Source organism: Neolamprologus brichardi, chromosome 8 (genome assembly GCF_056152115.1).
Source record: "Neolamprologus brichardi isolate AB-2024 chromosome 8, ASM5615211v1, whole genome shotgun sequence".
Classification (NCBI taxonomy): Eukaryota; Metazoa; Chordata; class Actinopteri; order Cichliformes; family Cichlidae; genus Neolamprologus; species Neolamprologus brichardi.
The window spans coordinates 116,976-143,703 of NC_142111.1; the positions used below are offsets into that span (position 1 = coordinate 116,976).

Consider the following 26,728-nt stretch of genomic DNA (forward strand, 5'->3'; position numbering starts at 1 on the left):
TCAATTTCATGTTGCTTTAGTTTTTATTGGTGGGCCAGTCGCCAGATAGGGTGGACTAATCTCATATCTGTCCGTGGAACGAGTCAGCCTAGAACATCGTAACAGGGAAAGTTTTGTAACTGTTGGCTCTGAGCGGTGTCCAAACGCTACTTTTCCCTTTTGAAACCTTTATTTTGAAATAAAGAGACCGGAAGTGCGACCCTCGAATCACTGAAGAAGCTTCGACTAAACAGGAGCGAGTCGGCTGGATAAGTTCGAAAAAGATCTTTGTGTTCCTCAGACGGACTGTGAGGCTGTTTACAACATGGCTCCCACTAACGTGTTTCAGCCGCACTCCTCAGAAGCGGGTAAATATGCGGAGTGTTGGCGGCGGTAACAGGTATCTGTTCGCTAAACTTGGTGCTGCAGCTACTGTACAGGGACCCAACACGTGTTCAGCGACACATGTGTGCGGTAGAGCGTGTACTTCTGCTGCTGCACAATCAGATGTGAAGCACGTGGCTCACATGTCCCCATAATGTACTTTATTATGTATAAAACCAAATGCAAATCATGTCAGTGCGCGTTCACTCTGCCGTGACGACATTAAAGCAGAAAAGTCCTGAATAATTACAGAATGCCTCGTGCCTGTTTTTCCTTTTTATTTTATATAAAGAAAAGCATTTCAATCACAAACTGATGTAAAAAAAATCATCAGACAGCTGGAAATAAAGTTTGATGGTCAGAATGTTCTAGCACAGAAGCCCCAGACCCCACCCTAATCTGTCACCCAGGCTTTAAATAAAAAACTACACTTGCTGTGTTTGCATATATACCATGTAGTGGTGCTGCATATGTAAAAAAACAAAAAATATCCAAAGAATATTTAAGTTATGCTGAATAAAAATCACCCGTCTCACATTTATGACCTGCAGGATCACTTTGACAAAGTTTCTGAGGTTTTTCTCTTTCTGTCATGTGTAACATGTAGTTTGTCATCTATACCTGCATCCCGTTTTCTGCTCAGGATGCAGCTGCCCACTGGAGTCAGAGCTGAGAGCAGTGCTGCAGCAAAGGATCATGGTCTTGGATGGAGGAATGGGAACTATGATCCAACAGCGAAAGCTTGAAGAAGATGATTTCAGGGGGGAGGAGTTCAAAACACACACACTGCCGCTGAAAGGCAACAATGACGTTCTCAGCATCACACAGCCAGACATCATTTACAAAATACACAAGGTTGGTTAATCCAGTCATCGAAATGAGAATCTTTGCACTTCGCCTGCACTGTGCAGGTGTGTAGTTGTATTTATGTGCTAACTTTGCTCTCCTCAGGAGTACCTGCTGGCTGGTGCTGATATCATAGAGACCAACACTTTCAGCAGCACGTCCATCGCCCAGGCAGACTACGGACTTGAACACGTGGTATGATCTCCCTACTTGACCACAGCTCGGCTTGCATGGAGCCATGTTAGAATTTATGACCAAGTCATTTATCCTTTTAGGGAAGGGAGTCATTGTTGTGAATGTCAGGTTTCACCTCAGTGAAATGTTTGTGTCTTCAGTATTTTTTATTATATTGATTTATTTACTGTTCAGCTCAATTGTATGTGCTGTAACAAAGACATTTTAATTAATTTTAAGTATATTACTACGCTGACCTTTTCCACTGAAAACATGAGACATAATCATTTCAGTATAATAAGCAGTGTTGGGACTAATGCGTTATTAAGTAACGCGTTAGTCCCACTAATGAATGAATGAGTTGAAGTTATGAACTGTTTCTGAGAGACAAATAACACCAGGATCCTTTTCTAAGTAGCTGACAGCTGGTAACTGTGCAGGGGCGGATCTAGCAAAGTGTTGTCAGGGGTCCAGGTAGGGCATTAACAGGGAGAGGGGGGGCACAAAGAAATACTTTCTTATTCTCATTTAAAATGTCTAGCTTTTAAAAAATAATTATCTCAATCTTACAACAAACGATTGATAGATTGATACATATATACCATCAAAACAGTGTACATCACTGTCACAACAGCGTTTGTTTTCATTCAAAGGCTTTATGATTTTTCCTATAATGGCGGCCGGTCTCTAGTCAAAACGCCTGGGGTGATTTTTTGTCCCCGTCCAGCCCTGTATGCAGCTCATCTGCAGTCTGCTGTTACCTACATCTTCCTATTCAGAAGGCAGAATTTCCGAGTTCTGAGTACAATTGAAAGCACCAGGACTGCAGTTTTTGTGTTGGATGTAAAAGGCGCACATGACGCTGTGACGTAGGCTAGAATCATGATGGCAGCCAACGACGGTCCAGGCGTGGGATTTCTCTCGTGGAAATATGCACATTATCTTTTCCTTTCTATTGGTAGGTGGCACAGAGCACTGTGGCAAGTAAGCAAGCTAGAAGACTGGCAAAGTTATGGAAGCAACACGTTAACAAGAGAATTCTGAGTAAAACCAAAGTTACTTTCCCTAGTAACTAGTTACTTTGAAAGTAACGAGTAACTTGAAGTAACTGAGTTACTTTTGATAGAAGTAACTAGTAATGTAACTAAGTTACTAATTTAAAGTAACTTACCACACTGATAATAAGTAATGACGGTTTGCTCTGAGGTGTAAACCTGTGTGTTGTGTAGGCTTATCGTCTCAACAAAGCATCGGCACAGCTGGCGAGGAGGGCGGCGGACGACGTCACTAAACAATGCGGTCAGCGGCACAGCCACACTACTGTCACCAGTGTTTGTACAATGCTGCAGTGTCAGAGTTCATCATTTGTGTTTGTTACCAGGTGATAAACGCTACGTGGCCGGGGCAGTGGGTCCCACCAATAAGACGTTGTCGGTTTCACCAAGTGTGGAGAGACCAGATTTCAGGAACATCAGTAAGACGGCTCGCTGTTATTCAGCCAACGTGGTGCTTTGCTTTTAAACACTGTCGATGTAAACGGGAGACAAGTGACATGCTGCATATGTGAAGAGATGCGTGATTGGCTGATGAACTGCAGTTAATGTTTAACTATTTGCATAACATGGCGACTCTTGGATTACATTACAATTAATGATCACAGACATATTAGCAGGATCCAGCACCGGTGTTTTCTGCTTCATTATATGTGTGATTATGAAGTAACTCTGGGCTGTACACTCAGACTGAATGATGTCATTGTGCAAATAAGCACCATACAGTATGTAACTGCAATGAATAAAGTGTGTGTGTTTTCTGCAGCGTTCGATGAGCTAGTAGAAGCCTATTCAGAGCAGGTGCGAGGCTTATTAGACGGGGGAGTGGACATCCTCCTCGTGGAAACCATCTTTGACACTGCCAATGCAAAGGTACCCCTCATCCTGTTATATAGTGATAATGTTAAGGCTAAAGGACTTCATTACAGATGAAGTACTAGCATTAATACTAGAATTTCAACTTATCCCACCAGTAGAGTGCACTTTTGTACTGTATGCAAGTCTTTTTTACACTCTTTCTGCTTGATCCTTGTGTCTGCAGGCTGCCTTGTTTGCGATCGACCTGTTATTTGAAAAGAGCTACGAACGAAAGCCAGTCTTTGTAAGTCTGGTTCTTTATTCTTCTGCAAGCTGCACGACTTTTAAAAACTGTTTACCTCACCTAGAATCAACGAGGTGTGGACAAAAACACATCATTAAGGCTTCATTTTCAGAGTGTTCTCGTTTCAGTCTCACATCCTAGAAACTTTGCTCATAGTGAAAAATGAGTGTTTCTCTAAAGTTCGCAGTTCACTACTAATTAATGGTGCATCTTCTAAATAAGAATACTGAGGAAGTCCGGTGTTTTGCATCGGTTATTTAAAAATAAGCCAAAGTTTAACACACTGTAGACACATTTAACCAAAAAGTATCGTTATTATGTCCTACGATGTCTCCGGTGTGACGTTTCCACAGGCTGAGGATTTGGGGTGTCATGTGATCTGCTGGTGTCAGTGGCGGTTGGTACACTGTGTGTCGGTGCAGCCGGGAGATTGTAGGACACTTCATCCTGTTTGCTGACAGACTTTAACCTTTGTAGCAGCTGCCCACGTGTCACTACAGGCAGCACTTACTGCACGTGTGTGAAAAGAAAGGCTGATAGTTCCCACGACTTTTCTTAAACATTTAAATATAAGAAGGATGATAACAAGACCTGATAAATGCAGCATAAAGAACTTTCTCTGTATTTTTGTAAAATCCTTTAAAGCTTAACAAAGATGTTTTTAGAACTGGCTGAAAAGTATTGAAAAGTGATTCTAAAGAAATCAGTTCAGCCTTAATAAGTTGCTATTAAAACGCTGTCGTCTTACCCGCTCTACAGATCTCAGGGACCATTGTGGACCGCAGTGGACGGACTCTGTCTGGTCAGACCGGAGAAGCCTTTGTAGTGAGTGTGTCGCATGCTGAACCGCTCTGGTGAGTGACTGTAACAAACCAGTGATGTGATACGAATGGCTTCCCAGTAAGACTTCCTCCTTTCTTTGTGCAGTATTGGTCTGAACTGTGCTTTGGGGGCAAAAGAGATGAGACCATTCATCGAGGCCATCGGAAAAAGCACCACAGCTTTCATCATCTGTTATCCCAACGCAGGTAAGACACTCTGTGTAACCACACAACATGCTGGAGCCATCCTGATGACACACCACAGCTTTGTATAGCAGGTTTATCGTGTATGTAGTCCAGGCAGTGTTGCAACATCCTTCAGACCCTCCAGGAAGATGTGATGTCATCATATCTACACGTTATCTTTCTCTGTTAGGCCTTCCCAACACGTTTGGAGGGTACGACGAAACTCCACAAGTAACAGCCTCCAATTTAAAGGTTTGATTGAGATTTTTTGTTTGTTTTTTCCTGAGTGACATTTAGGTGTAAAGCAGTACAGGAAGGGACAGAAAACCCTGCAGTGAAGGGTCCACTTGTCCCCTTAGACTGAGTCAGACTGAATGATGACGCAGAGCTGGAGGGTCCCGAGCTCCAACCCAGATGGGGTCCGTCTGTGTGGAGTTTGTAGTTTGTTAAATATCATCTGTCTGTGCTCGCACAGGTTTCCTCTTGCAGCTCTGACTCCTCCCACCATGGGAAAAAGATGCTTGGTTAACCTAGGACACTCTCACAAGAGAAACTGATTTCCTCCTGAATCTGATATCCTGATATCCCAGCTTGATCACCTGTAGCTGACCTCATTTGTCAGCTTCCATGCAGGAGCTACTGTCAGCTTAATCCAGCTGCAGGCCTGCCAGCTGCCATCTGAAAACAGTATTAAAAGACTTTAACCCGTCTGGGGTTGTTTAGGAGTTGTGCTGACTTTGTTTGGACTTCTGTGGAAAATCTGTCGTAACCAGACACCCGTTGTAACCCTGTGCTGTAACCTTCCACATTACCTGTAACTACACGTTGGGTCAGCGCAGCGATCTACGAATGAATGAAGGTTAATGTGTTGGGTTAAAATGGGTTTCCGGTTAAGACGCAAGTTAGGATGAAGATTTCCTGCTGAAGCAAAAAAAATAACTAAAAAAAACTAAAAAACAGGAGAATCCGGTCAGTAAGGAGGGAAAATGATGTGAGAGAGCCCTCGCTCACAATCTGCCAAAAACAATCAAATAAAATGACAAGAACATACTCAGATCTTTAAAAAGGATACAAAAATTGCCTCATTGCTTTTGTTAGTTTTTACTTGAAAAAATACTTTAAAATTTCCCAAATTTGCCTGTTACTGTTCTTTTTGGGGGGGTTGTTTTTATTTTGCTTTGACACTTAGCCTTGCCAACCTCGAAGAAGACTGGAGGATTTTTTTCTTTCGGAGTTCCTCAAAACTTGTTGGACATTTGTTTGACATTCCCTCTGAGTTTAACTGTTTACATTAGTGTTTACTCTGTGGAAGACATTTTAGTTTTGTTATACATTCACAGTCGTATGTCTGCAGGAGTTTGCTGTGGATGGACTTGTGAATATTGTGGGAGGCTGTTGTGGAACGACTCCATCACACATAAGGTCAGTGTGACATTTTCATAATGAAACGTCTGCCTCAAATATAACACTCGAGTCTTCTGTTTCCTCCTCCCATGCAGAGCCATAGCTGAAGCAGTCAGACACTGTGTGCCCAGAGCTCCTGCTGCTGATATTTATCAAGACTACCTGCTGCTCTCTGGTAGTAAAACCTCTCGTTACCATGTGTAAAGCTGCAGAACGACACACAGGGTAGAAACGGTGTTTGCACGTCAGACTTTTAGTTAAAATTAAAGTTCCAAACTGAGATTGTCAGTCAGTTTATAAATTCAGGAGTTTTGATCAAAGCAAAAACTGAAACTCTGAATGCTGTTCTTTCATTTCCATCTCCTGGTTTCTTCAGCAGGAGTTTGAAACTTTAAAAGAAATCCTGACATTGAGTATAAACATGCAGAACCTGACAGAACCAAAGCAGCTGTTCTGAGCTTGCTGCTTGTTGATTTAACTTGATGCAGGACACCAACACACTCTTTTGTTTGCAGGGTTAGAACCGTTCACCGTGGGCCCACACACCAACTTCGTAAACATCGGTGAGCGTTGCAATGTGGCTGGCTCACGCAAATTTGCTAAGCTGATCATGGCTGGAAACTATGAGGTAGTTTAAATTAATAATATGACCTGAATTTATTGGTGTTGTTTTTAATATTAGTGTTGTTCACGTTCAGAAGTTTGATTAGGATTGTGGCTTTTCTGTGTAACGTGAAGGAGGCTCTGAGCATCGCTAAGGCCCAGGTGGAGATGGGAGCTCAGGTGCTGGATATAAACATGGATGAAGGGATGCTGGACGGACCCAAAGCCATGGCTCGATTCTGCAGCTTCGTTGCTTCTGAGCCAGATATTGCACGGGTAGGACATTCATCTGTTTTCGACATGTTTAAATGTATATATGAGTACAGCATATATTACAGAAAGTGCAGTCTGTAGTGTAAGCAGAGCCTCAGAGTGATGATTATCAAACACTCCTCTGCACCTGCATAGATGGTGAAAATGTTAAATATCAGCAAGCTTCAGCTTTCGCTCTGAGCACATTGATGAGCTGAAGGTTTTCACCAAGCTGCTTTCAATCAGAGTCTTTCTGTTAACTGAAACAACAATGTGCTTCCTGTTTTACACTTCATGCTTCTCCTGTCAGGACCGAGAGAAGCTGAGTGATAATGAGATATCTTTGTGTTCAGCAGTTTCTAAACATTAGAGTAAAGCTGTCCTGTAGTGCAGGTATGAAACACTGTTGACTGTATCGCTGACACTTTGCTGTTAGTAGCAAAGCTGCTACTGAATAGTGTAGTAAAGCCTGAAAGACGTGATTGTCTGTTGTCAGCGATACCTGATCTGATCAGTGCAGCAGTGGACATGATGATGTGCACACTGCAGGCTGTTTTTGTTTCTTACCAGGTAACAGCTAAAGAATGAATTCAGTTCAAACCAAGCATGTTGTACTAGGGCTGCTCGATTATGGCAAAAATGATAATCACGATTATTTTCACTGAGATCTCGATTATTTGACAATATTTATGTAACAATAACAATGTGTTGAATAATGACTTTAAAAAAATAATATAAAATAGTGTGCAAATACTGATAACAGTGTAAATGTTTGCAATATAAGAAATAAATGAAAAATGTAAACATCTATGTTTAGTGAACTTTGCAGTGTTGCTCTGTGGTGCAGCTACGACACTGTAGCAAAGTTTACACACTGTGTCTACTTGATCCACGTCTGACTGAACCCATAATGTTTCCACACCACTCAAGTTTTTTACCTCTTTTCACCAACAGCAGTCACTCTCCTCTCCAAATAACTTCTGCTCAGCTTTCCGAGCTTCCCTCGGTCCTCTTAATCAGCGTCCCCAACCTCCGGGCCTCGGACCGGTACCGGTCTGTGAGTCGTTTGGTACCGGGCTGCGAGAGTTGAGGCTCAGGTGTGAAATGTAAAGTTTTCAGGGTTTTTATCGGTTTTCAGCGTTATTTTGTTATCGTTTTTATCGTTAACTCGGTTTTCCTGGGTCTTTTCACGTGTGTTAGGAATAAATCTTCTTTTTTTTCAGTACCGGTACTAGTTTTATTTTGTTGTATTTATCCGTGACACCTTAAAGTCCGTGAAAATATTGTCGGGCATAAACCGGTCCGTGGCGCAAAAAAGGTTGGAGACCTCTGCTCTTAATTGTTGTGACACGTGTTCGAAGCGCAGAGAGGTGCGCTCGATTTGCCACACGGAGCAGCGCGAGAGTAAAGCACAAGGGAGGGGCTAATAATCGGCTCAGTCATTTTTAATGATCGTTGAAAGCCCAGATCGTAATCGAGATTAAAATTGGATTAATTGAGCAGCCCTATCTTGCACTCCTTCAGCTCTTCTTCCCTTCCTCAGGTTCCTCTGTGCATCGACTCCTCTAACTTCTCAGTGATTGAGGCTGGGCTGAAATGCTGCCAGGGGAAGTGCATCGTGAACAGCATCAGCCTGAAGGAGGGCGAGCAGGAGTTTCTGCTCAGAGCTGCCACCGTGAAGCGTTACGGAGCTGCTGTGGTGGTCATGGCTTTTGACGAGGAGGGGCAGGTTCGCGCATGCCTTCACTCACGTGGACACACAGACAGACACACATGAACTTGCTGATAAGCGTGCTGTCCTCTGCAGGCCACAGATACGGAGCGCAAAGTGGAGATTTGCACTCGTGCCTACAAGCTGTTGGTCAACAAAGTGGGATTCAACCCAAACAACATCATCTTTGACCCCAACATCCTGACCATTGGTACAGGCATGGAGGAACACAACGAGTATGCAATCGGCTTCATCGCGGCCACTAAACTTATTAAGGTAGAGACTCAACACAACTTCATCTCATCCCCTCAAAGATTTCCATCTGTGCTTTAGCAGCCACATTACTTACAAACTCATCCTTGATCTTCCTGTACTTTGGTGTTTCTAACTAACTTAGGGTGCATTAGGGGTGGGCGATATAAACAATATAAATTTGGCCAACGATAGAGATTTTGACTATACCGCTCTATCGCAATAGCGCATGTTGATGATGTCGCTTTGAGCGCTTTGTGACTACCTGTCTATGAAAAGCGCTTAATAATTAAACTTTACTTACTTACTTATGTCATCAAGCTGCGCCTGTTTTGGTCGAAAGCATCGCAGCGGCTACAACCATTATCATCTGCAAATTATGGCGACAGCCACAGCAAAGAGATGAAGCACTTTTGAAATATGGGAAAGCCAAAAACTGCGCTTCCTCCACTTCCGTAACATTGATTCATTAATGTTGAATTCTCTCGCAGCTGTTCTGTTCCCATGTTGTTGCAGTATATTAATAACTAACCTCGTATTGTGGATGAATAATCTCAGTTGTTCTCCTGACTGAAGTTTGGCTCGTGTACAGCATCCTGCTATGCGATTGCATTTGTCCCTGACCACCAGAATCCCTCACGTTAACTTTTATCGAGTGGAAAAAAGTTCATCCTCCTGCTTCACTGTGCTAATGTTATGCTAACATAGCTGTGTCGCTAGCAATCACGTAGCACAACATTATATACCAGGTAGTCCAACTTCAGTAACCCTGCAAACGCCACTGCTGTTTAGTTTCTGTCTTCATTTATGTTGGAAGTGACAGCAGAGCTGTACGTTTGAGTTAGTTTCAGAAATCTCTCAGTCAGAACATGCTACATCATGTTTAGGTGTAAACTAGCGAGCTAACTTCCTGTTAACTTCTAACTCTGTTAAATTTAATAAATCTGTTTTCATGGATGCCTGGATGTTAAACTTAATTGTTACACCTGGTAAAGCAGAAACGCTGATGATTTAATTAAAGATGAAAGAATTTAGACCATTTTTAACTCTTAGTGTTCGTTTGACTTTGGGACCTGAAGTAGACGGAGTTTAGGACCCAGATTACTCCGTGAAGCTCCTCTCTACAGCAGCTGTAATGCTCTGACAATCCATCAAGCAGTGCAGCTTACCAAAGTTGTACTAAAACATTTTTAACAGATTTCTGCAGCCAAAATCGGTTCGAGGTCAGTAAGCACAACCAGAATTCATACATAAGGCACACTCTCGATTTTTGAGAAAATTAAAGGATTTTAAGTGCGCCTTATAGTGTGGAAAATACGCTATACAGAAGAAAAGAATATATTGTGATATATATCGTTACCGCACATGCTTCAGATTATATCGCGATATGAATTTTAGGCCATATCGCCCAGCCCTAGGGTGCACTATATAACTAGTAGATTTCAGGGCTAAAAAATGCCTTAAGGTCATTCAAGTTTAAGGACAACAGCATTAATTCTCATTAGGTGATATTTACTGTACAGCCTAGAAACTGCTTAAACGAGTCTAATCAGCTGTTTGAAGTTTTATTTAAAAGTCTGTCAGTTCTTTAGATCCACATTAATCACAACACAAACCTCTGATTCTGGTTGGTGTAACCAGGATGTGTTTTTTGCATCGGTGTTGATGTTTAGGAAACTTTGCCCAGAGCCAGGGTGAGCGGAGGTCTGTCCAACCTGTCCTTCTCTTTCCGAGGAATGGAGGTGATCAGAGAAGCGATGCACGGGGTGTTTCTGTACCATGCTATCAAGGTAAACATGAAGATGACCGGTTGTAGTGCGGGCCTTCATTTTTGTGTTTTGTTATTGTTAGATGTAGTGAGTGGAAACATTTAAAGAAAGAAAAAGAGTGAACTTGCATGTGAGAACGCTCTCACAAAGACTTGCAGTTAACTTGTTGAAACTCTGTAGCAACAAATGATCTTTAGTTCAGTGAAATTTGCCTCCAAATGTGATGAGCTCCACATTTCCTATTAGAAATAAGAAGTTTGTCTGTGTTAGCTTCATGTTCCTGTCCACTGTGCCGCGACAGAACGGTATGGATATGGGAATCGTGAATGCAGGGAACCTGCCCGTTTATGACGACATCGACAAGGAGCTGCTGACGCTGTGTGAGAACCTGATCTGGAACAGAGATGGCGATGCTACGGAGAAACTGCTGGCCTATGCACAGGTACACACACGCATGTCACGCAGCACCAAGCTGTCGTTGTTGCTTTGCCTGACAGATGTTTGCTAACAGAACAACACCAAAGGAGGGAAGCAGATCGTTCGGACCGATGAGTGGAGGGAAGGAAGTGTAGAGGAGCGGCTGGAGTACGCTCTGATAAAGGTAAGGTGATCGGATGTTTCTGTTATACAATAAAATACAGTTTTAGTTGTGAGAGAGTTGTCAGAGCGGTTCAGTAGGTAGAGCTGTGTGCTAAAATGAAAGAGAATAGGCCTTTTATTGTAATTGTACATGTACAACAAAACATTGTATACAATGTTTTGTATACAATGTATACAAAACATTGTATACAATGTATACAATGTATACAATGTTTTGTATACAATGTATACAAAACATTGTATACATTGTATACAATGTTTTGTATACATTGTATACATTGTATACAAAACATTGTATACATTGTATACATTGTATACAAAACATTGTATACAATGTATACAATGTTTTGTATACAATGTATACAATGTTTTGTATACATTGTATACAAAACATTGTATACATTGTATACAATGTATACAATGTATACAAAACATTGTATACATTGTATACAATGTATACAATGTATACAATGTATACAATGTTTTGTATACAATGTATACATTGTATACAAAACATTGTATACAATGTATACAAAAAACAAAGTGCTTGAGTTGTGCGACCTGTTATTAGCCCTGGAATTAGTAGCAGTGGCTTTCAAGGCTGATCAACCTCCACTGCTCCAGAACAAATGTTAACCACGTTATCATCCCTGAAAAAGACCAACAAAGCCTCATTTAGCTGTTCAATACTGAAGAAATGTAAACTTTAAAATGATGCCAGATTAAAAACTCTCAGCTGTGTCTGTAATCAAACCTCTGTAACTTTGCTCTGCTTCACTTCAGCAGCATCAGGTCATGTTCAGATGCTGATTCATGGTTTTCTTCAGTTTTTTTAGCTACTGCAGAATATTTTAAGGTTATCTGCTATAAAAACCAGGCCAGGAAAATCTGCTTCATGTGTTTCTGTTTTATCCTCAGTTACTGACACAAAGGCCTCTGCTGTGATGCTCACACCTCTGATGAAGTCTCACAGCGTCAGCTTTCTTTTTATAGATATAAAAATGTGGACATGTACTGTTAAATGATCAGATGTATAATTTTTCTGACTGTCGATTCAAATCGAATCGATTGTAGAAATCCGTGGTAATCCCCAGCCCTAATTCAAACACCTCGTGAACAGTATCTAGAAGCATTGTCAGCCTCTGTCGGATCCTGTTGAGGTGAATGGTTAATTGTTTTTCAATAGTCGTGACAAGTTGCATAATTATGATCCAAAGAACTGACCTCGCACCCATTTGTTCACCAGTAGTGCTGGTTTCAGTCACTATCCAAATGTACCCTTGGGGTTGGGGAAAGCAGCAGTCGGCTGAGCCTGAAGACGTCGTGATAAGTTTTAACTTTTGGACCCTCCCATTAATTTAGAGATTAAGGGCACGCTGTGGGTGTGGTGGTAATGTTTGGGGGGGTTTTGGTGGTCAGGTGGGACGACGCGAGGCTTTAAATTATTTTGACACTTAAGTGTTAAGTTGACTTTCATTTACATCTAAGTTGTAAGAAATGATTGGGTTGGTTTTTGGTTTTTATTTTGAAATAAACAACATTTATTTTTCAAAGAATCAAGTCAGAAGTGCGTTCTGAAACAAACCTTTGCCACCCACGCCCTGTTTTGGAGTATTTTTTGTTTTGGCAGATAGTTTTAGACGTATCTGTTCTCATGATCACATCCTAATTTATTTTACTCTAAGAAGGGAGAGTGAAAATGTCTGGATTTTATCTTTAATCGTTTGTGAAGTATTCATGTTCAAACATGGCCTCAGAATCCAAAATTCCACATATGAAATTTATATATATTGACTTTGAACCATAAAATTTTCAGGTTCTTCTGTTTTGAAAATGTTCCTAACACCAGATGTCATTATTGGTCCGTCTTGTATTGATCTGTTAGGGAATAGAGAAGTATGTGGTGGAGGATGTTGAAGAGTGTCGGGCTCAGGTTCACCGCTACACTCGACCCCTTCGTATCATCGAGGGACCCCTGATGAACGGCATGAAGGCGGTGGGAGACTTGTTCGGAGCTGGAAAGATGTTCCTGCCACAGGTACGATGATGACTTTGAGTGCATGTGGTCTGGCAGCTGATTATGTGAACACTGTTTCTGTGGCTCAGTGTGGGAACAACTTTAGCTTTGTCTCAAATAAAATGACCAGTTTTAGTTTTGGAGTTTTAGTTTTAGTCAAATATCCTGACAGATCCCCAAGTTATGGCTAATAAAGAAACTCAGTTCATCACCAAATCCCTTTTTCCTTTGAATGAGAATAGAATAGAATAGAATAGAATAGAATAGAATATGGCTTTATTGTCATTGTGCATGTGCAATGAAATTGTGGGTGCTCCACACGAACTGTGCAGGGATGAAATATGAATATTTTCTTTTAGTGTTTGTTAACAGTCCCAATGGCCCAGAGGAAGAAGCTGTTTGTGAGTCCTGACTGACCTGAGGTGCCACCCAGAGGGCAGCGGGTGGGTGGGTGGGTGGGCTTCTGGGGGTCTCCTGTAAGGACCCTGGTTTTCCTCAGACAGAAGGATCTGGGGATGGCTTACAAGGACTGCAGAGGGCAGCCAATGATTTTTTTGGACGGTGTTACTTACTTCCTGCTGAGGGCTGCAAGAACTTCTGATCCAAGTTATTCTTCCTCAGGACACGGAGGAAATGCAGCAGTGGTGTTGTGGGTCTAGGTGAGGTCGACGGAGATGTAGGTGCCCAGAAACCTGAAGGTGGAGACAGATTCCACCCGTTCTCCATTCATGATGAGACGGCAGTGGAGCTGTCTGTGTCTCCTGAAGTCCATGATGAGTTTATTTGAAGGACGCTCAGTTTCAGGTTATTTTTTCAGGTTGCTTTCTGAGCATCAGCGGGACAAATCCACTGCCTCTGTCCTGTACACCAGGGGTGTCGAACTCCAGGCCTCGAGGGCCGGTGTCCTGCAGGTTTTAGATCTCACCCTGGGTCAACACACCTGAATCACATGATTAGTTCATTACCAGACCTCTGGAGAACTTCAGGACATGTTGAGGAGGTAATTTAGCCATTTAAATCAGCAGGATCAAGGACACATCTAAAAGCTGCAGGACACCGGCCCTCGAGGCCTGGAGTTCGACACCTGTCCTGTACACTGCCTCATCTCCATCAGAGATTAGCCCACCCACAGTGGTGTCATCGCATATTTGACAATAACGTTGGGTGGATTAGAGTACAGTCAGTTTGCTCAGTAGGCCTGCTTGATATTATTGTACATGGTCCAGTGTCCTGTTAGCATCGTGGGAGATGTAAGCAGTGGTAACGATGGCTGCAATGAAGGGACATCGCCTCTAATCCTCCTGTTACAGCAGCAGTGCTGGAGCACAGACCCACAGTTCCTTCCTTTACTGGAGTTTGTGTTGTGCTGTTGGTGTTGTAGGAGCAGCTGCACTGAGGCACCGGGGATTTGTGGAGGGAGACAGGATTCAGTTACAATCCCAGACAGTTGCAGTAACTTATTAAACCAGAGATTAAAATTTAAGCTAAAAATGAAACCAGGAGGTCTTCACTTCAATCAAATAGTTATTATTAAATAATTATTACATAAGCAGTTTAAGAAAATTGTCATTATCCAAACCTTTTGGGCTGTTTACACTAACTCTGTTGACCTTGTGCGTGGCTTCCACACTTGGTGACTCCGTTGTAGTAAATGCAGTTTACTCGTGTCTTAGACAGACTTCAGTTTATCTCAGTGAACCTTTGTATGAATCTTTCTCCAGGAGGTTTTTATCCTTCACCACATTCATCGTTTGACTGTTTCTTCCTGTATGTGCAAAGATGTCTGAGTCAGCAGTCGTGTGTCTGCAGGTCATCAAGTCGGCTCGTGTTATGAAAAAGGCGGTTAGTTATTTGATTCCTTTCATGGAGAAGGAGAGGCAGGAGATCATGGCTGCATCCGGATCCTGTGATGAGACGGTCAGTGCGTTTAGAGGAGACTGTTTTCTTTTCCAAAAGCTTTGTGTGTGCACAATCTGTACAGCACTTTCATCGCTTACATGAGTATGAGTCCCACAATAATAAGATAAAGCAGGCAAATACTGTAATAAAGGATAATAACTCCTCAAAATGTAATGTTTCTACAAATGTTTTCAAAAGCTGGAGGGAATAAGAAGTGTAGTCCACGCCGACTCCATGTCACTCAGAGTGGTCACGTCTGCCGTGGGCCTCATTGTTTTCTTTGTCTGCAGGATCCTTACCAAGGCACCATCGTTCTGGCGACAGTGAAGGGAGATGTCCACGATATTGGCAAGAACATTGTAGGCGTAGTGCTGGGCTGCAACAACTTCAGGTAACAGCAGTTTGCTGCTGAGCGTCGTCCCACTAAACACATTTACTGTGATCTGTGTACTTGCAGCACTTCAGTGGCTGCAGCTGACTGAACCTGTGCTTGCTTTAACCAGTCGATTGGATTTGAAATTATGCATCAAGACATTAATAAAGTGTCATTTTTCAGCCTTGAGGGGATTAACATGAATATTCCACTAACTGGGCGATCCCTCTGTTTACAGACTGCAGTCCTCTGAGGCTACATGTTAAGCTCAGTGGTGCTGTCAGCCGTGCACGTAATAAGTCAAGTGATTTAACTCACATTGCCTTTTGATCCTCCACAGGGACTAGTGTTGTATTGTGGGAGAGAAGTAGAAACCATCCAAATTTCACTGCTCTTTAACCCTTTAAAACCGGTCAGAGCAGCACGCTCTGTTTTGCGTAACTACTTTTAAATCCTGGTAGCTCTGCAACCACGTAAGCTAGCGCAATAATTTTTTTTGCATATGAAACCGGAGGAGTTGTACTTACATCTTATGCCATCAGCTTGTCCTCGGTCACAGTTTCCTTCCACATATAACTTTGCAAAAACTGCATAAAAAGCACTTGCAGCAACAAAAACATAATATTCCAGAAACACGCTTTGCTGATCCGATCAGCTGTTTGTAACACTTCCTACATCCATCAGCACGAACTATCGCATGTCCGCCATGACCTGCCCGAAACCGGAAGTGACGTCATTTTCGCGGAAATGTAGTTTTTTTCCATCAGGGCCTCATGAGCCTATACTGGTGTTTTTAAAAGTTATGTTTGACTTTATGACTTTCTGTGTGGTTTCTGGGATGCTTAGGACTCATATTGCACTGCTGGAAATAGTTTATTTTGATGCATATGCTGCTTTTTTGCAAATTTGCATTATAATATTTATTTCCGTTTTTCCTGCAGTGTATAAAAATTGGTGTATTTCAAAAATAAAACTATGAAGACACTCAAAATAAATTTCCTGTGGTGGGAAACTATTTTGTGCAACTTTTTTGTATTTACAGTTTTGAGGGATAAGCCTCTTAAATTTCTCTAACTAGAAATATATGTTAAAAAAACAAAAACGATTTTAATTTTTTTGTAGTTTATTGCACTTTTTTGCAATTTATGTAATTACTATGCACTTAATGCAGACATATTATTAAAATTTAGGCTGTAATGGTTGTATTGATGTATAGCAACTTGAAATGCTCCCAGAAATGGCTCCACAGCATGTAGAAATATAATATAAGCTCTGGCGGACTTGGTTCTATGGTAGGTCTTAAAGGGTTAATAGCTGTGGTTCAATGCTGCTGCACTTACATGCTGAGTGACATGAACAATCCTTTACTGTGAGTCGCTAACTGAACAACTGAATATTTATTTTAATTTATTTTTGCACTCTTAAATAAGAATTTCTGCAGTTGTGTAATAATTTTTACATTCTCAGAGAATATTAGGAAAATAAAATAGTTCCCATAAAGACAAAATAAGACGTGGACTGTGTATGCTGGAGTCCCATGTAAAGGTGGTGGTGGGTTTCCACTGGTACTAATGACCATCTCTATCTTAAATTCTAATTGATGACTGCTCCCCCTGACCAACTGGTTAATCCGTAACTACAGACATCACGATAAAACATCTCCACTGAGCTGTCCTGGGTTCTTTCATCGTTTCTTATCCTTCATCCATCGTCAGTACTGCATATGCATTATAGTCACATGCTTCCTGTATTCAGCTGAAACAGACCAAACTGATTCTCCTGCTTCTGCTGTTGTCATGCAGAGTGATCGACCTGGGTGTAATGGTGCCATGTGATCAGATCCTCAGAGAGGCCGTTACACAGAAAGCAGGTAACTGTAAAGATCAGACTGACAGAAACGTTACGGAAAGCTTCATTTCACAGAGGTTTATTTAATAATGTTAAAATGTTCATTCATTACTGCACATTGCTGGCATTTAAGCAGTAGCTGGATATCTTCAGCCTAGTTTTTGCCTTTCAGGCAGAATTGCAGTTACTCAGCCTGTGTGGTGGAGCTGCTCGTGGGTGTATCATGATGTGTCAGGTTCACAGGATTTATACTGACCTGTGTGACAATAAGCATGAATATTAATGCTCCTGTCAGATTATTGTCCTAATGATAGAGCACTGACGAGTCTGTAATCTTGCATGGTGATGGGATATTTTGTTGCTTTTGTGTACTAACTTATTAAAAATCAGGACAACTTATAATCATGATATGACTGTAAACAACAGCAGCCTCGGGTAGTGGACGGTTAGAAAATAAGTGGTTGGAGGAGATCCTGTTAATCATTACAAGCATTAATAATTAGTGTGAGCACAGCTGTGTGTGGAGTCTTTTGTTGTTATTTAGACTTTTCTCTCAGGCAGGTTTTCACAGATTTTCATTTTCTTTCTATGCATAGATGAAGAAAATAATATATACATTTAAAGATGATTGAAAGCTGAACACTTGTGTGTGTTGTCATTTTAGCCTCAATAAGACCCTTTTAAGCAAAAGCTCAAAGTATTGTTGAGGATTAAGACGTATTAGTTTGTAACAGCAGTTGTGTTCTTGCTTTGGTGCCTCAGATGTCATTGGTCTGTCTGGTCTTATCACCCCTTCTCTGGATGAGATGATCTATGTGGCCAAAGAGATGGAGAGACTGGGAATGACCACACCGCTGCTGATTGGAGGAGCCACCACATCAAAGTATTGCATACCTACAATCACAAAGCTCTAATTCTGAACTAGATACAATGTAAAGTTCAAGTCAAAGGTTACGTGAAGGAGATGCACTAACAGTCGCCCACATATTTTATCTCGGGGCGAATTTATAGTCCCCAATGAAGGAAGAGTTTGCAAAAGCATTGCAGGCCTGACAGAAAGTATTCACAGGGCTTCAGTTGTTCCACATTTTGTCCTGTTACAGCCTGATTGTGTTCAATTTATTTTGATCATGTGAACAATATACAGACTTTCATTTAAGGGGGAAAAAAGAAAGAAAATTTGATTAAATAAATTTTTAACAATTCTGTGGACAATAATGGGAATTATAGTTGGCAGTGTGTGCCCACAAACCAAGCCCTGAAGTCCAAGGAATTGTAAGGAATTGTCTGTAGACCTCCAAGACAGAGTTGGATCAAACTACAGAAACATTTCTGCAGCATTGAAGAGTTCAGTGAGCTCAGTGGACGCCGTCGTCTGTAAATGTGAGACGTTTGGAGCCATCGGGGCTCTTCTTAGAGCTGACCTGACCAATCTGAGCAATCGGGGTCACTCTGGGAAAACTCCAGCATTACTTTGTGGAGGCGTTAAAGCTACAGCACATCAAAGAAACCATGAGAAAGTTCTCTGAACTGATGAAAGAACGGTTGAGCTCTTTGGCTTCATGTCTGGAGGAAACCAGGCTCTTCACCTGGCCAGTAGCATCCCTACAGTGAAGCATGGTGGTGGTGGCATTATGCTGTGGGGATGTTTTGTGGCAGCAGGAACTAGTCAGGGTCAAGAGGAAGATATCCTTCATGGTAACCTGCTCCAGAGAGCTCTGGACCTCTGGGGTGAAGGCTCCAACAGGACAATGACCCTCACACTCAGCCAAGGGGACGTAGAAAATTAATCTACTTTGGAATAAATGACAAAATGTGGAACACGTGAAGCACGTTGCAGACTTTACAGCATCACTGTAGGCTTTGCAGTGAGTAATATAGCCAAGCTCCATTCTCAAGTGTATAGATAATGTAGTTCAAATGTAACTTCAGAGTTGTCACAACATTGGAAACTGTCCACAGTGGCCAAAACAGCTTTTTTGTTGTATCCACTGGGATTGACTCACTGATGCAGTTCATCTTCTAGCCACTGGAGGCTGACTCCAAAAGTGAGGCAGCCTCCAGTGGCTACAAGAGCATCAGGGTCACCATAAATGTTTGCATAGACAATCCTTATGATGGCTGTAAGCAGAAGTGCAGCAGTCGAGTAATAAGCAAACCTGTACTTTGTGTTGGGTAGGGTACACACAGCGGTGAAGATTGCCCCTCGCTACAGCTGCCCTGCTATCCATGTTCTGGATGCTTCCAGGAGTGTGGTGGTGGTAAGAACATCTGCCTTGACTCCAACTTTTCCATGATCAAGAACGATGGATGGCAACAAACAACATTAACATTGTGAACGTTTCTATACACATTTAGAAATGACAGCACTAGCCTCACATGAATCTAAATGTTATAGCTAATACTGCTTTGAGGGGAGAAGTTCAACTTTTTGCACCAATCAAGCATCAAATCTTCCAAATTGTTTAAAAATGCTGTGTGGTTTAGTTTGAAACCGTACGGGATTGAAATCTGTTTTTCCAGCACACAGGCTTCGTGTGGTTACATGTTTCCCTGGTCTGTCTCAGTGTTCACAGCTGCTGGATGAAACAGCAAAGGAAGAGTACTTCGAGGAGCTGAAAGACGAGTATGAGGAGATCAGACAAGAGCACTATGACTCCCTGAAGGTAAAAGCAGCCAGAAGAAGAAACCAAACATGGAACATTTCCTGTGACCGATCGGCGGTTTCTCCATCCTTTACCATCGTACAGCAGAGCTGCTGTTAATGAAATCACATGCTTGACTGTTCGTGGCACATGTGAATAAATCTGTAGATCACACTGAGTTATACTTGTAACATAATCAACTGTCTCCCTGTGTGTTCAGGATCGCTGTTACCTGCCTCTGTCCCGGGCTAGAGAGGCGGCGCTAAAGATAGACTGGCGCTCTCTGCCCCCGCCAGGCAAGTCGAGCAATGACCAGCAGTAGTTGTTACCTAATGTGTCAGATTTTAATAAGGTGCTAAAACAACAACAACAATTATTATTATCATTGTTGTTGTTGTTGTTGTTATTAATGTGTCAGATTTTAATAAGGTGCTAAAATATTTGCATTTGATGAAGATTGAAATGTTGCATTTCGGGCTGCAGCTATCGAATAATCTGTAAATAATTCCATCGAGTAATCGTTGAGAAATACTTTTGTCTTATTAGCAATAATAAATATACAAAAGGGAAAAAATGCGGGTGTTTCAGAGTTTCTTCTGAACTGCAGGTTCCTGCAGATTGTCTGCTGTGTAAAGTAAAGAGCAGGTGATGGAGCAGCTACAGAGTTTGTTGATCCGGTGCTTTGATGAAGGACGCCTGCTGGTCTTTAATGATAATCACAGGAGCAGCGCTGCTGTTTAGCACACTAGACACTCGTTTTCGGCGCCTCGGTAACGGCTCCGCCTCTTTGCTCTTCGTGGTGAACAGACTCTGACCTTTTCTTCATGCACTGCTCCTGAATACGTTTGTATTGCAGATTGTGTTTAGTAGCAGATGTGGGTGAAACGGTCACATTTACATTGTTTAAAACTCTGCGCACTGCAGAAGCAAAGAATTTGTGTTGTGAATGTTTGTAAATGATCTAATTATTTGAATCACTCGATGAATGGTTGCAGCCCTGGTTGTCCTTGGCACATACAGAACTGTGAGCAGACTTCTCTGTGTTTCAGTTTGTCCTCAGTTCCTGGGCACTCGTGTGTTTGACTTGTACGATCTGAACAGCCTGCTGGACTTCATCGACTGGAAGCCGTTCTTCGATGTGTGGCAGCTGAGAGGAAAATACCCCAACAGGGGATACCCGAAGATCTTCAACGACAAGACCGTTGGTACGAGCTCAGTCAGGGTTATTTAGAAATATAATAATATATAAATATATACTGCACCTGTACTGTAGGAAATGGTTAAAATTTGATTATAAATGGATACAAGTGGAGTACAGGAGAGGAAAAAAGTCAAATTTTACTGATTAATGAATCAGACCATACAAACTAAGCCATGAAGAAGTCTTGAACCGCCCTGATTACATTTTGCTTCTTTCTGAAGGTCTTTCAGGGGTTTTCTTGGTACAGCGGCTGCGCCTTTGTTTTGGGCCCAGTTCTTGTACCTGATTTGTAACTTGGCCACTGTGCTACCAGCAGCCTCTTGCACATCACACGGCAAAGATAACACAGCTTGACAGGCATGAAATAGTGTTCTTACAGCAACAGGGCCATTTCCAAAGAGCTATAACTAAAAACGTGGGATGTCTGGGCGCGTGCAGCGCTTCCTCAAAAATGTAAGGAAACTGGACAAGTGGAAAGAAAAACGTCTGCAGCACAGGACCAGTATCAGAAAATCATGTCGTTGAGAAATGCAGTAAAAACCTGTCACAGAAGATCAGAAATGGTCTCACGTCTTGAAAACGAGAATAAAAGTATGAAGCTTCAAGAAGAGGAAACAGGATGAACTGCAGGTCTTACAGGAAGAATTCAGGGAAAGCGACTGAACTCGTGATCTTTGTGATGCAGGTTCAGAAGCTCGCAAACTCTTTGACGATGCCCAGCAGCTGATCCACCAGATGATTGATGACTGCAGACTGAAGGGGCGGGGCCTGGTGGGATTCTGGCGCGCCCAGAGTAACGGCGACGACATCAGGGTGTACAAAGACGACGCTGCAGTGGACGGGGACACAGAACCCATCGCCACGTTCCACGGCTTACGGCAGCAGGTGAGGGACTCTGATTCATCCTGCTGCGACAGACATCTTTAACATCGTGTCCTGTATAAATATTGTAATATATTCATTTTTAAACTCCTTTCTGTCAGTGCTCTTTCAGCAGTGTTGTGTATTTGTGCTGCAGGTGGAGAAGGATGGCTCCTCCTCCGAGCCGTACCTGTGTGTGTCGGACTTTGTGGCGCCTGTAGACAGCGGTGTGGCAGACTACGTTGGATTGTTCGCTGTGGGCGTGTTTGGAGCTGAAGAGCTGAGTCAGCAGTTTGAAGCTCAGGGAGACGACTATAATAGCATCATGGTCAAAGCTCTGGCCGATCGACTAGCTGAGGTACTGTTTCCTGTAAAATATTAAAAACTTTATGTGGCAGATCACACCTTTTTCTCCTCCTTGGTAATTATACCACAGTACAAGCGCCAATGTTGGCACGGTAACGCCAGGTTTACTTCCAAGTAACAGCTGGTTAGCCATTTAAAAATCCTTTCTTCTTTTTGTTTCAAACTCATGGCCATTAACTGCAGGGGTGCAGGCGTTTCATGTTAGAGGTGCTTGGTTTCAGCTCTCAGCCATTGCATTGACTACTAGCGCTCATCTACATTATACTGCTCTGATCAGTCGCTTTAGTTTATTGTTAAAGTCTGATGAACAATGGAGTATGAGAGTCTACAGTTTAGTTTAGGGAAGGGAACTTCTGTCTATGTTTCTCAAGCTGACACCCTACTTTTTAATCTGTGCTTGCGGGCATATAGTCCTGTGATGTCTCCAGTATTCAGAGGCAGCTGGATACAATATGGGAACAGGTGTCTCATTTCTTCTTTGTCCATCTGTCCACCATGAAGGCATTTGCTGAAGAGCTCCATGCTCGTGTGCGTAAGGAGCTGTGGGGCTACAGCACCGATGAGGCTCTGCATACCTCGGATCTCCACAGAGTTCGATACAAAGGAATCAGACCAGCAGCTGGCTACCCGAGCCAGCCCGACCACACAGAGAAGACCATCATGTGGAGCCTGGCTAATATCCAGGAGAAGACTGGTGAGAACACCAAAACCACATCATATCTGACTCCCTGAAACGGATCCACTGTTGTTTAACCCTTTAAAGCCGGTCGGAGCAGCACGCTCTGTTTTGTGTAACTATTTTTAAATCCCGGTAGCTCTGCAACCACGTGAGCTAGCGCAATAATTTTTTTTGCATATGAAACCGGAGGAGTTGTACTTACATCTTATGCCATCAGCTTGTCCTCGGTCACAGTTTCCTTCCACATATAGCTTTGCAAAAACTGCATAAAAAGCACTTGCAGCAACAAAAACATAATATTCCAGAAACACGCTTTGTCGATCCGATCAGCTGTTTGTAACACTTCCTACATTGGATTAGACGTCAGCGCAAACTATCGCATGTCCGCCGTGTCCTGCCCAAAACCGGAAGTGACATCATTTTCGCGCAAATGTCGTTTTTACCATCAGGGCCTCATGAGCTTATACTGGTGTTTTTAAAAGTTATGTTTGACTTTATGACTTTCTGTGTGGTTTCTGGGATGCTTAGGACTCATATTGCACTGCTGGAAATAGTTTATTTTGATGCATATGCTGCTTTTTTGCAAATTTGCACTATAATATTTATTTTTGTTTTTCCTGCAGTGTATAAAAATTGGTGTATTTCAAAAATAAAACTATGAAGACACTCAAAATAAATTTCCTGTGGTGGGAAACTATTTTGTGCAACTTTTTTGTATTTACAGTTTTGAGGGATAAGCCTCTTAAATTTCTCTAACTAGAAATATATGTTAAAAAAACAAACAATTTTCAATTTTTTGGTAGTTTATTGCACTTTTTTGCAATTTATGTAATTACTATGCACTTAATGCAGACATATTATTAAAATTTAAACTGTAATGGTTGTATTGATGTATAGCAACTTGAAATGCTCCCAAAAATGGCTCCACAGCATGTAAACATATAATATAAGCTCTGGCGGACTTGGTTCTATGGTAGGTCTTAAAGGGTTAAGTACAAACGTTATGCTGAACAGATGAGTGGGTTGGATTAGCTTAGACAGATGTCTTTAACTTGCATAAGTATTTTTGACGACAAAGTATTGCAGTAAATAATCTGAATTACTGGTTTGTGCAGCAGCTGCGTGATGCTGTGATGTCAGCATGAAGCAGAAGCTTTGAGGAGGGTTGAACAGTCTGGATGAACCTCACATATTCATTTAATTAAGTACAAATTTCAAATGAAATCTTCCAGTTTTATGTGTTCAAATGTTCGTAGCCTATGAAAATAATCAGATATGCATAAATATCTTTCTGTATTCACATTTTTATCATGAACATTTGATCAAATCACATGACTGCATGTAATCCACAATCATGGCTTTAGTTTCACACCCTCCAAACTCCAGCTGCAGTTATAACTGAACCAGGACATGGATTCAGGTCATTCTCTAAACCTATTTATCACGATGACAGTATGTTGATATTGTGCATTCATGTGCTTCAAATCACCTTTTAGAGGGAAAGTCACACTCATGCAAAAAGCACACAGGTGAGAGTGCTTTTATATACTCTCACCTGTGTGCTTGCATCTGCACAGGGTGCCAAAGGCTGAGCAGGTAATGACCTCCTCAGATGTAGTAAAAACCATCCCGTAAATGTCAGCTGAGAGGCAACCACGCTATTAACAAAACACTGCCAGGTGTAGTTTTTTATGCAAACACTGATCTGCTGTCTGTCTCATGGACATTTCCATGTGTGCGTAGAGTTGTGTGGGTGTTTACTTGTGCATTTGTGTGTGATTGTAGGCATCGGTCTCACAGAGTCCCTGGCCATGACACCTGCCGCCTCTGTGTCTGGACTTTACTTCTCCAACCCTCAGGCTTCATACTTTGCTGTTGGAAAGATCACCAAGGAGCAGGTATCCATTGATAATATACCTCACTGTACATCAGTGTTGAACATGTTTACTATAGTTTCATTTAACTGTTTTTAATCTAATATCTGCAGGTCAGGATTTCTTAAGGTCTTAAACCTGAAAAAGAGAGATGTCCACTTCCTGTGCTGCTTTCTGTTTTGTCCATGTCCTGGTCTTTCTATGCGCTCCATTTCTACCTGAATCTTTCTGCTCACACTGGCCAAACGTAGTTGATGCTACGGGTCTCTTCCCAAACAAGAGCTAAACTCGTGGCCTCTGTGCACGTCTCATCTGTAGGTGGAGGACTACGCCAGCAGGAAAGAGATGAATGTGGAGGAGGTGGAGAGATGGCTCGCTCCCATCCTGGGTTACGACAATGAAGTGTGAGCTGCAACAGAGGATCACGTTTACAGTCCAACCATTCCACTTTGGCTCCCATGAGTTGTTACTGTAACTCTGTCACTCCCTCTCACTGACGTCCCCGAGCATCTTCTTTACCAACCTGTACAAAGACACAGGACCTCGAACTTTTCTATAAACACTACAGCAAAACATGTCATGCTAGTTGTTGACAGTTTATCTGTCTGTCGGGTACCGGACACATGCACATAGTGGTGTTTTCTTAATTTTTTTTTAAAAAAAAGCAAAGTGCTTAATTAAAACCGATCAGTGGCCGATTTCCAAATGTGCAATTAAAGGTTAATACTTGTTGGAGACCATTTACACATGCCCTCAAACAAAGATCACTTAGAAGAGATCGAATCAAACCAATGATACTCACGAGGCTCGTTAATACCAACTGATTTTACTTCAGCTTTTTATTTGTAAAGAGAAGATTTGTAGATAAACACAGAATGTGTTCAAGTTTTAATTTCACGTTGGTCATTTTATTTCTAAAAGTTTATCAGTATTTTATATGGAAACTGAAATGTGCTGGCGTCATAGATAACACACTAGTAATGACAGCATGTTGTTCACGTTTAAAAAAAACTTGTTTTAAAAACAAATTTACATAAAACATTTCAAACTCGTCCACAGCTGTTCTTCGTCTGCACATTTAGGGAAATAAGACGGATTATGTCAGGTGCTAATGCTGTTTCTGTCCAATAACTTTGGTGCTCGTTGCTTTAGTCAGACTATTGTAATGTTGTTGTTGAGAACATTTTCTGACATAAACCATGAAAAAAGGTTTCTGGATATTTTTTCGGTGTCATTATGACGACAGCCGGTGTTCATCCTAAACCACTCGGGGTGCAGTCATGTTCAGATGTCCAATCAGGAGATTCGACAGCTGAAAGTGCTCTTTACAAGTCTTAATGCTGCAGGGTCTGTTTAACGTTGTTATGGCACTTTGATACCTTCTCAGTCCTTTTTCATTTTACATAGAAGACTGTGGATTTCTGATCATTAAAAATAAACCAGTCTTAAGCTTAAAGTTGGCTCTGTCTTTTTTCTGAGTTTAACTTTCAGATTCACCTTTTTGTCCATCTGTGAAAACAGAAGGTGTCTTTGACATGATGCCCATAACACAAACCTGAAAGTTGGGATAAGAAGAGAGGTGAGATGATTGGTCGGGACCAGAATGACTTCATGCTGAGGACTACTACAGATGGCGTCTTTAGCAGGTCCTCGTCAGGGGCTGTAGGAATACTACAGATGCAGTATTTTCTTTGAGAGGAAATACAGAGAAGAACAAAAGGAGTTACACCGTGGCTTTGTCTAGAGAAGGCATGTGATAGGCTGCCAAGAGGGAACTGAGAAAGTCGGGAGGTGTGGAGAAGTATTTGAGGATGATACAGGGGATGTACA

The 26,728-nt window shown here is 41.9% G+C and overlaps 1 protein-coding gene across 1 annotated transcript; it reads left to right on the forward strand.

Annotated features, from left to right (window-relative positions):
• mtr (5-methyltetrahydrofolate-homocysteine methyltransferase) lies at window positions 1–26,354 on the forward strand. Its single transcript, XM_087845210.1, has 33 exons — window positions 1–347; window positions 1,007–1,218; window positions 1,315–1,404; window positions 2,613–2,682; window positions 2,765–2,857; window positions 3,202–3,308; window positions 3,478–3,537; window positions 4,297–4,391; window positions 4,465–4,565; window positions 4,735–4,796; window positions 5,899–5,966; window positions 6,044–6,123; window positions 6,464–6,576; window positions 6,687–6,827; window positions 8,347–8,532; window positions 8,611–8,790; window positions 10,440–10,556; window positions 10,837–10,977; window positions 11,047–11,136; window positions 13,021–13,173; window positions 14,962–15,069; window positions 15,342–15,442; window positions 17,227–17,294; window positions 18,035–18,155; window positions 19,452–19,533; window positions 19,840–19,938; window positions 20,138–20,213; window positions 20,967–21,122; window positions 21,804–22,003; window positions 22,137–22,337; window positions 22,847–23,039; window positions 24,810–24,922; window positions 25,217–26,354. Exons 1-33 carry the CDS (start codon window positions 305–307, stop codon window positions 25,304–25,306), a joined length of 3,810 nt encoding a protein of 1,269 aa, XP_087701336.1. The 5' UTR covers window positions 1–304; the 3' UTR covers window positions 25,307–26,354.
• Window positions 26,355–26,728: the final 374 nt, after the last annotated feature.